At 38.1% G+C, this 11,108-nt stretch overlaps 1 protein-coding gene across 1 annotated transcript; it reads right to left on the bottom strand.

The window, feature by feature from the left end:
- Positions 1-6,364: 6,364 nt before the first annotated feature.
- On the bottom strand, positions 6,365-9,359 carry LOC141249572 (uncharacterized). Its single transcript, XM_073669682.1, has 4 exons — positions 8,682-9,359; positions 8,487-8,591; positions 7,048-7,206; positions 6,365-6,976 (listed from the first exon to the last, which is right to left on the bottom strand). The coding sequence occupies exons 1-4, from the start codon at positions 9,357-9,359 to the stop codon at positions 6,365-6,367; spliced, it is 1,554 nt and encodes a 517-aa protein (XP_073525783.1).
- Between the last annotated feature and the right edge of the window lie 1,749 nt (positions 9,360-11,108).

Below are 11,108 nucleotides of genomic sequence, written 5' to 3'. Positions count from 1 at the left end.
CATTTGACCCCTGAACGAGATATTCGAAGTTCATTGCGCAGCCCAGCCTCTGATTTCCGGCCCGTGAACAGTGAGTGCTCAAGGTTTCCCCTTTTACTGAGTATATAGTTCATCTTCATCTTTTCTTGATGTTAAGATGTATTTCGTTTCAATACGAAGCTAACGGTACCAACCACGTCCATTTTCGTTATCATTTGATCCCTGAACGAGCTCTTCGAAGTACATTCCGCAGTTCAGCAACTGTTTCGACGTGACCAGTAAGTGTTCACGTTCTTCGCTTTTTCCAGAGGATATAATTCATCTTTTATGGATTTTCTTGATTCTAATTTGTATTTCGTTTCGATACAAAACCAACGGTACCAACCATGTCCGATTCCGTCTCCGTTTGAGCCTTGAAAGAGCAGTTTGAACCCAGCTTTGCATCAACATCTATTCTGCCGAGTTACATTTGGTTTTTGGAATCAAGCTCATCTACTATGAACCTTATCTCCATTCAATATGTATCAACATCTTCTGATCTAAGGCAAGTGGAGGTTCGCTCTTTCTTATCTATTGTTTTTATTCCATATTTGCCTTAATTAATAATGAATCGGTTGTTATATTAAGTTGGGATAAAATATTATTCTCTTGTGTGTTGGGAACTTTAACAACATAAAATAAATGTTATTTAGGTTATATGCACATAGTGGATATACTATATATATGTATATATATGATTATATTATTACCTTAGGGTGATAGATGGACTTTGTTGTGGATTGTTATGGATATATCGTATAGTTAGAACGAGTATTTGTAGGAACACTATGTACCTTGTGAGGTCTAGTTGTTTCTTTATAACTTGGTATTAGGAGGATGTGCCCTAATATCTTTTGGTCATAACCGTACCCTTATATTTTGATATAAGTGGTGGTGCACTTAGCCAGTGCCGATAATCGGGATTATTCCCTTCGTTTTCATTGCGAGACACTATTAAAAGTTTCAACTTGAATGTAAGTTTTGATGAGTAAAGAAGATAAGTGCTATTATGCACATAATTAATAAACCTCCGGGGTTAGTACAACTTGGAAAATCGTCTGGCCTCCTGGTTAAGTAAGTCATCTTTCCAATCTGAATTCACACAACACGTATGCGGTGAGGTTGGTCATTGACCCAATTATTCATGGGAGGTTGTTTTATAAAATAATTGTTGGTTATTATCTAAAATGTTCCCACACAAATATATATTATACAAATAATAATTCTTATAAGACTCAATCCCTTTGAGTCTTCTCCTGTTATAGATATATATTTCTCATAAGACTCAATTCCCTTGGAGTCTTCTCTTGGCGTAGTTAATTCCCATAAGACTCATTTTCCTTGGAGTCTTCTCTTGTTATTATTAATTCCCATAAGACTCGGTTTTCTTGGAGTCTTCTCTTGTTATAAATAATTCTCATAAGACTCAATTTCTTTGGAGTCTTCTCTTACTATATATATACGTATCTTTTCCTAATTCGGTTGAAGTATCGGAGTTTCCCTCGGCTATCGGCTTTCATTCGAGAACTGATGGGTTCTAACTAGATACGACCACAAAGAGCATCATATAAATCCCATTTGCATAGTCTTTCATTAGACTAACCGACCGCTATTTTCCTTGCATGTTGGTTGGTGTCATCCGTCTACATACGACACATCAGGTGGTGCTCCCGAGGTGTGAAGAAGAAATCCCAGTAGTTAGCAGTTAATGTTTCAAGTTCATGTTATCAAGGTTGACGATCCTGATGCTGATCAAGTTATATATATAATTGTTATTCTTACAAGTCTTCCGTTGATATAATTTGTATTACAAGTTCACATTGTACTGATTTTTCGCATTATTATGTAAGACTTTGATATTATTTATATATATGTATTATGTTTTGTTCAATGATATAAGCCTGGGTGATTTTGGACGTGAGAGTCTAAAGTCATCGACGGTAATATTCCCATGTATTTGGGGGTGTTACACAAGGCATCAAATTCCTCTTTCATTCAATTAAACCATAGTGGGTTTTGTATGACAATTTTGTTATTTTTGGATATAGGAGAAATTGTGATGCTGAGATTAAATATTTGTTTGAGCATTAAATTCCACGTGTCTGAACGTGTGGTCATAGGGTGAATATGGATAGTGGGTATAGGTGACGGTGGGGCCCTTGTGGAATGAGTTGCAGCGAGTTGCCGAAATTGTGGGCTAGAATTTGGGATTTCTTGATTTGCATTTAATTATGGGGACACAATTAAATTTGGGAGGTTTTGATCTACATTTAATTGTAGGGACACAAGTGTGAATGGTTTGACTTGTTTGGATATGGCAGGTGGGGGAGATTTGATTGGAGAAAATTGTGGGGGTAGTAATTTCGGCAATTGGCTGGGCGGGATCACGTGGCTGCCAAAAAACTGGGTATTGCCTTGCATAGTGGGATTTGAGTTTCAATTTTTTATAGAAAATTACTGCATGTCAATTTGTGGAATCAAATGGAAAAATCAATCCATTAAAGATAACATGTCTTGAAATAATCACCTTATGACTTTCTAAGTCAAGACATCGATAACCTTTGTGCAGCGGTGCATAGCCAAGAAAAACACATGGTCGGGAATGGGGTTCAAGTTTGTGGATGGTAACGGATGTGAGGTTTGGATATCATAGACAACCAAAAACTCGTAGGTGTTCGTATGGTGGTTTTGTGCAGAAGAGTGTTTCATGTAGGGTGTTGAGTTATTGAGTCATTGTAGGTCGTATGTTTAGTAGATGTGTGGCAGTGGATAAGGCTTCAGCCCAAAAACGAGCCGGTAGGCATCCCTGAAAAAGTAGTGTACATATGACATTTGTATCGTTTGGATCATCCATTCAGCCTTACCATTTTGTTGAGATGTTTGTGGGCATGAAAAACGAAATTGAATTCCATGATGTTTGAAAAAGGAATGAAGATCAGTATTATCAAATTCCTTTCCATGATCACATTGAACAGATTTTATTTTGAGATTAAATTGTGTTTGGACGTACACATGATTTTTTTTTATGGTGCTTGCGGTTTGGGGTTTTGGCGTAATGGGAAAGTCCATAAATATTGGGAAAAGTCATCGATAATCACCAAATAATACTTGAAACCACTAACACTGAGTACGGAGAGATCCATAAATCACAATGAATAATATCAAAAGGATGCGAAGCAATAGAATGTGATGAAAAGAAAGACAGTTTAGAATGTTTGCCTAATTGATAAGCATGAAAATATGAGTCTTGTCATTATTGAAAACAATTGAATTTGAAGTGGATAGGGTACGGAGAGTTTGACTGCCTGGATGAGACAAACAACGATGCCATAGGGCCGGATTGATGTGTTTTGGTGTGGTCGGTTGTGAGGGTTGTCGATGTGGTGGATGGCGTTGTTGTTGGAAAAACGGGTAGAGGTCTCCCCGACTATTGCACACTGGATCAAACTCTTGTTGTTCATATCCTTCACAGAAAATCCAAAAGGATCAAATTCAATAGTGCAGTTATTATAAATGGTGAATTTTCTGACCAAAATTAAATTCTTTATTAAGGATGAGTTGACGAGGACATTGTTTAGACATAAGTTTGGTGTATGAGACAGGAGGTGATGGGCGACTGTGGTGACTAGGAAGGTTTGTCCATTACCCACTATAATTTTTGTAGAGGGAGGTATGCCATGATTAATAAAAGGAGTGGATATACCTAAACCGGACGACATATGAGAAGACGCGCCAGAGTCCATATACCAATTGGAATCCTGAGATTGCGAGTTATGCATTGTCATGGAGTTTAAAGGCTTGAATCCGCCCTTGTTGATCGCATGAAGGTCTGCCTTGATGTTGCGAAAAGAGCGTCTGCTGAGGCTGTTGTTGAGAGCGCAGACCAGGACAGAGGAGGTTTAGAAGTTGCTGCTGAAAGTTTCCTCTACTGTAATTGTTGCCCCGTCCACCACGACCCTTGCCTCTGTTATTGCGTCCACCACTGCCACGGTCGTTGTTGTTAAGGTGATGTTGTTGGATATTATTGGAGGCATACGAAAGGTTATTGGAAGAAGGTGGGACGGACGGTGGTGGTGTTTTGCTGGTGTCGGAAGTAAGAGCAGAAGCAGGTGGTGCAGTGTTTGCATGTCGTGTTTCTTCAAGGATGAGACAGCTTCGGGTTTATTGAAAACTTGGGAAATGTTTTTTGAATTGAATTAGGGCATCCATGTGGTAGTAGGACTCACCTATACCTCCCAACATTTGAAGGACAAGATTCTCATCCGATACCGGATTTCCGACGTCGGCAAGCCCTCCGGCTAGGGCTTTAAATTTGATGTAGTACTCGCTGATTGACATCATTCCTTGCTTGAGGCTGCGGAAATCGGATTCAAGTTGGATTGCACGAGCCTTCTGGTTGTCCCGAAAGAGGTTCTCTATGGCGATCCAGACTTGATACGTCGTAGCATCTCTCATGACAATCAACTTGAAGATATCCTCTTAGTTGACGAACTTATCAATTTAGCCAACATTTTAGGACTGATAGACTTCAAATCTTCCATCCTTTCCTTTCACGTCTCCACACCTACCTCTGCTCCAAACTAGCTATGGATTCCTTAACCAAAGATACTTCTAGGGTTTATTTTATGCGGACCACTTTATATGCCAAGGTAATACTCAATATCATAGAAAGTAATTATGATCTCCTTTTCAGAATCATTAATCGTTAAACTGATCTATACGAAATTGAATTGAGAAAGCACCCAAAAGCACAATCTCCCTAGTAGGACCTTGTTATCCCAGCTCAATAGAGAACCACAACATTTATTTGATCTCTAGTGTGATTGACAAGTACGACCAGAGAATCATCGGGTTTGATCTAGTGTTCAAGCTCTTATACTTGCCCCTTTCCTCTCTGATGTTCACTTTCTTCTTTTTTTATCCTTCTATTTCAACTATTTTTTTCAATGATTTCTTCCGTTGGGACTATTTTCTTTGCTTTAGCTGGACGCTCCATCTTCTTCATTATTTGCTTGGTTTGAGAACTTTTAAGCTCTTATATACCCAATGGCACATCAAATTTTGATTTCAATCCAATGATCCGACAAAAAAATTATGCAGGACATTGTGCTAAAACAATATGCACTAATACACAAAAACTATGCACTAATGCAATAAAACCATGCACTAATACACATAAATCATTCACTAATGCAAATAAATCATGTACTAGTGCACAAAAACCCTTCACTAATGTACACAAACCATGTACTAGTGTTAACAAACCATGAACTAATTTACAAACGAGAATAAACCATGCACAAACCAGAAAAAACTACGCACTAATGCCAACCAACTACGCACTAAAGCACAAACCATGCACTAGTTCAAAGAAATCATACACTAATGCACCATGCACTTATACAAATAAACTATGCAATAATGCTAACAAAGCATTCACTAAAGCACATACCATAAAAAAAACTATGAACTAATGCAAAGAAACCATGCACTAACGCTAAACCCCGCACTAGTGCACATGAACAACACACTTATGCACATGTGTACATATATCATGCACAAAATAAAATCAACCTTGTACAAGCACAAATCAAGTAAAATCATGCACAAATGATGTTCCGGATCCTAAAATATACCATCGTTAACAACCTCTTCTTTGGGATTGAACTTCTTCAACCTCTTTTCTTATGTGGTAGATCTTCTTCCACCTCATCTCTGTTAAAATATTGACGAGGTTTAGAAAAAATAAGAGATTGTCGTTAACTATTTCATAATAATCTTTGCTGTATTTGGAGCTTGACATGATGCTACACCGTTGACGATGATTCTAAACTAGACTATGACCAGGAGGGATTGAGCTATGGTTTGCAAGAGCAATCACTTTCACTCGGGAGGGTTTTGCTTCGAGGGATTTTGAAACATCATGTCACTAAATTTATTTGGCTCTTTTTTTCAAGAATTAAAGCGTGTCGATGGCACAAACGGTAAGGAATCACGTGAAAGGATCTTGGTCCAAGGACGCGCATCTCATCCCAACCGTCAAAAAAGATATAATTGGTCGTAGAATCTTATTATTTCCCACTTAAGGCAACATTCTCATGGATTCAGCTCCTTTTACTATTATTGTTTTTTCGTGTGTTGAGATAAAGATCTGATATTTCACATCCATTTTCTTTGACAAATTAGACTTTGTTTTCTTTTACGCATTACGTGTCATCTTGATGATTCAAGAACTTTACATATTTACCTTTCTACACGTCCAGTTGTAACGGATTAATGAATCATCGATCAATTACCACGGAAGAAATCAAAACCCAAGTGTAAGATAAACCGATCGAAAAATGAATTAAACCTGGATATCGTGCTTCAAAGCCACAAGCTCAAGTGTCTTCTCATCATCATCCCCTCCAACAATCTCAACATCCAACGACTCCATACCCAATATATCAGCCGGAATAAAATCATCGTTCCGATCCCCACATGGGATCAAGAAGATGAACCCTAACGTACCAATCCTAAGAATATTCCTAATCAGCACTACAAGCCAGAGACTAGTAAAATCAGTCCTGGACACGTGGAGAACGTGGAGGAGTAGGCCACCTGCCCACTTAGCTGACAAAGATCCCACACTGTCAATACACATCAGCAACGCGAAAAACGTGCCTTCAATCCCGACAGGGCACAGCCTGGTGCTAAGTACCAGCATCGGCATCCACCGAACCCTGGAGATGATGTGGGAGACACACTCTTCAACGATCACGAACACGTAGTCTGGAATCCCCAGGGTGAGGTTCCACCGTAAGATGAAGATGACGTCAAGCATTCCTGTGACGCCGTAGAGGAGTTGTACGGAGAAGATTAGGGTTCGGAAGGGGAAGTCTTTCAGGAATTTGTGGTAGATGAACACTCCTACTATCGACGCTAATGCACCAACCGCGTACATCATGCCCACGAACTCCTGTACGAATTATAAGATAAATGTTTATTTGAAACGACTTATAGTAATGGATGAAAGGCGAGGATGGAGACCTGTGAGAAAGAAGGGCCGGAATTAGGGTTAGTGTACCAGTAGAACTGGCCTTCATGGGTGCTTATACTTAGGGCTAATGACAAATACATGTACAGGGAAGGTCTCCAGACCTCAGGCCTTTTTATGGTTCTTGCCATATCTCCAATTGCATTCACTAACTTCTTTGCACCTGCCCACTTTATCATACATGCATTTTGTACATTTATAATAAGACTATGTTTGTTACAAGTAATTATAATGGCCTTGACAAGGAAGTTTTTGGAAAATATAATGTATTTTGTTTTTAAGCTGCATGACATAGTAATTGATACTCCCATCAAGCAACGTTTTTTTGTAATAAATAAGAGAAGAAGAAAGAAGTATATAGGAGGTCAGTGTGCCAATGGATCGTATGAAAAGGGTCTCTAAAGATATGATCGATGTGAAGAGTTCATATGAGTTTATTTATTGGCTTATTGCCACACGTATACCATTATGAAAGATTGTACTAACTATTACAATGAAGCATAACTTATAGCTTTCTATATTTGCAATAATATGTACTCTGATCCGTTATGTTTTACTTAGGGTTTGTTGCAAAAATCGTTTATAATGACATTTTCACTTATAAGTAGATTATTTTTTAAAATAGTGTTCGACACTTGTACATTATAATGTCATTATAATGACATATTTTAAAAAGTTCTTCTCTCTTTTCTAGTACAAATTCCAAAATTTCAAAGAAAGACATTATTAAAATAACGACATTATAACTAAAAATGGATATTACACGAACAAAACCTTATACATGTATTTTATATGATCGAGGCTTGTTGAAAGTCATTGTAGTGTTGAGGCCTTCTTGTAACTAAATGATTAAGGATGTAACGTAGACGGTCCATCAAAGTGACTAGTAATGGAATAAAATATTACTAGTACAGTACGTTGTTCTGATTATATATATTAGAAAAAGAACGATGGCGAAATCAAGATCTCTAAGCACCTTTAGTAGCTGCATCTAACTTTTAATAATACGAGCACAAATCATGTTTCATACAAAATGTACATATATATATTTGCGGGTAGCTAGACAGACTATGCTCCAAATATCTTCTAAATTTTTACTGTTTCCACTTATTTTACCTATTATAAGTATTTTTTTACAACAAATAATTAATTTAATTATAATATCGACAGAATAAATAAAATAATAGTGTGAAAATGATAAATACTAGAGATCAGAACAAAAATATTATGTTTAATCTCTTGATTTTAATAAATAAATTTAAACATATAGTCCTAAGTCATAAGCCCTACTCCTGTTTAGTTGGGACGGAAAAAAGTATACTGAAAAATGAAAATAACTGTGTATCAAACATTTTCCCTCCAAATTGCTGAGTATTGTGGGGCCAACTGTTGGACTAAAAACAGATATACTCGTAAGAAGTAGAGAAATTACCTTATTTAGGGAGCTGCTCTCTCTATTGACAGCCCTAAGCTCATAAATCAGCATCCCTAATATCACCATTGCAGCTGGCGAAACTGTAAGCAGTCCAAGAGCTTCCTACACTAGCTCAATACCGACTCAAATCAAATTATAGCAGCTTAATTACGTTCTAAAGACGTTGAAAACAAATTCGAATCGAAATTTGACCTGAGCTCCGAGCTTATGCACAAAAACCCCGCTCGCGAGGTAGCCAACGAGAGATCCCGTGGAAGAAGACAATCCGCATAAACTCTGCATATCCGGCGCCAATGCCTTCAATTCAATGCTCTTCCTCGCAATACAAGCGTCAATTGTCACTTCTCCGATCGCCATCCCTGTTTTCACGCCGACCATCCACCCCAACGCCACCGCCGACGAGAGGTGCTGGATTAACGCCAGAGACAGTGCGGATACTCCGCCAATTACTCCGGCGATGATAAAGTAAGGGCGACGGTGGTATCCGGAGACGGGGAAAACGTCGGTGAGGATGCCCCAGACAGGCTTGAGAACCCAGGGGATGTAGTAGAATCCCCAGAAGAGCTGAACAACGGAGGGATTCACACGCTGAACGTCTTTCCAGTAGAAATCGGAGGCGACTTTGAAGTATGAGCCGGCGAATCCGTGGGAGAGGCCGTAGACGAGAAAGATTCCGGCGATTAAGGATGGGTTGAGCTGGGAGGAGAGAGATCTTATCCATTCGATGGGCTCTAGGACTAGGGTTAGTGGGTGTCGGAACCAGGGTGTTGAGTCGGATCCGGATTTGAGATCCGGTGCAGGATTCGGATCTAGGTCTGATGGAGAGTTGTGTTTGAACAGATGCTCTGTTTCTTGCTCTGCTTTCCCCATTTCTTGGATGTGGACTGAAAATCGATCTTCTGTTAATGGAGGCCTAATGAGAGTTGAGAGGGAGTTTCCCTCTTCTGGCGTTGACGCCGATAACCTTCTCTCTTGTTTACCAAATCCGTTCAATACTCTGCTTTATTTAAATATTATTTCCTCCTCCTTATGTTTTAGACTCGTTTCAAAGCTTGAAAAAGATCGATTCAAGTTCAAATGAAATAACTTGCGACCGAATAAAGGAAACACTAGACTAATTTAGGGTGGTTGCTATTCGTCCCACCGAAATTTTTGATAACCATCGCACACGAAAACGTCACGGTGGGTGTAAGTATACATTGTCACGTTGCCGAAATTTTATCAAATCATGCCAGAAACGAATTATCCCGTGACGCTGGAGAATGTCAGACCCGTGACGCGCCACAGAAAGGAGCAGGCCCGTGACGCTGGAGTACGACCCTCCGGGACGATGCAGAGTGGGCATCACGTGATGGGGGCTTTCTTTTTGCTATAAATGCCTAAACTCATCCCAAACCCTCCTCCCATTCATTTCAGCCGCCTCCATCCCCCCCTCCCAGTTTCTCCCTCAGTCGAGCCCATTTTTTTTGCTTGTTTCGATTCAATTCGGTGCTCGTAGGTCTCTCGTTTCGTGGTTCTTCCTTCACAAAGACCGAATCCGAAGCTCATATGGTTAGTTCTTCAATCTCTAGCTTTTGAGTTGTTGTTTATATAGATCTATAAGTTTTCATAGTATTTTTTTGAGGATTTAGTAGTTATATATGTTAATTTGTTGAATTAATGTGATATTAATGCATAATATTGTTGGAATCTTGAAATATATGGAAGATTTGAGTTGATTTGGAAGTTTTTTGGATGGATAGGTTTATAGGTTGAATTATTGGTAGTTTGAGTATTTAATCTTGTTAATTAGTTAAAATAATGTGAATTAGTTTAAATTAATTGTTGAAATGTTGATATATATTGAATTTTTAGTTGTAGTATTGATTTTGTGGGTATTTGGTTGTATAGGATTTTTTTTATAATTTCTTATGATTTTTGGTGGATTTTCTAGGTGTTTAGGCAAATTAATTAGATTTAATTAATTTTTATGGTTAAAATGTTAAAATTTTGGTTGATTATAGTTGTAGTATTGAATTTGTGTGTATTTGATTTTTATAGGTATTTTCTAAGAATTGTTCTAATTTTACGTGGATTTTTTTAGGAATTTAGGTAAAACAATTAGATTTATTAAAATTCTATGGTTAAAATGTTGAAATTTTTGCCGATTGTAGTTGTTGTATTGAATTTGTGTGTATTTGGTTGTATAGGTATTTTATAAGAATTGTTGTATATTATTGTAGTATTTGTTGGTATTCAGGTAAAAAAAATTGATTTAAATTAATTTTATGTTAAGAATATTGAGATTTTTGGTGATTTTAGCTATATATGTTGTTTAATACCATTGCGTATAAAAATTATCTTAGTAGTGAGTACGTTAAGTGGATTTGGTATTTTGGTAGTTATTAATGTTGAATTAGTAGGAAAACAGTTTTCAACGGTTGGGTTTGAGGTTCGATTTATAGTTTTCGGAATGTTGTGTCGTATGTTTGCTGGATTGGGCTGAGCTTGCACTGGAACTCTGGGCCGTGATGCCCAGTACGTGCAAGGCCGTGACGCCCAGTACGTGCAAGGCCGTGATGTCTATGGCTACCAGAGCCGTGACGTTATGGTTTCCAATGTCGTTCCGTGTTTTTGAAT

Source organism: Phyllobates terribilis, unplaced genomic scaffold (assembly GCF_046119375.1).
Source record: "Phyllobates terribilis strain yellow unplaced genomic scaffold, ASM4611937v1 Scaffold_4773__1_contigs__length_57331, whole genome shotgun sequence".
NCBI lineage: Eukaryota > Metazoa > Chordata > Amphibia > Anura > Dendrobatidae > Phyllobates > Phyllobates terribilis.
This window is presented reverse-complemented; position numbering and strand designations above follow the sequence as displayed.

Excerpts from the sequence above, each read along its gene's own strand:
- LOC141249572 (XM_073669682.1), bottom strand. The coding sequence starts at position 9,359 with ATGGGGAAAGCAGAGCAAGAAACAGAGCATCTGTTCAAACACAACTCT. Across the intron at positions 8,592-8,681 it reads TGCATAAGCTCGGAGCTCAG|GAAGCTCTTGGACTGCTTAC; the intron begins GTCAAATTTCGA and ends GAGCTAGTGTAG. Across the intron at positions 6,977-7,047 it reads CCGGCCCTTCTTTCTCACAG|GAGTTCGTGGGCATGATGTA; the intron begins GTCTCCATCCTC and ends TAATTCGTACAG.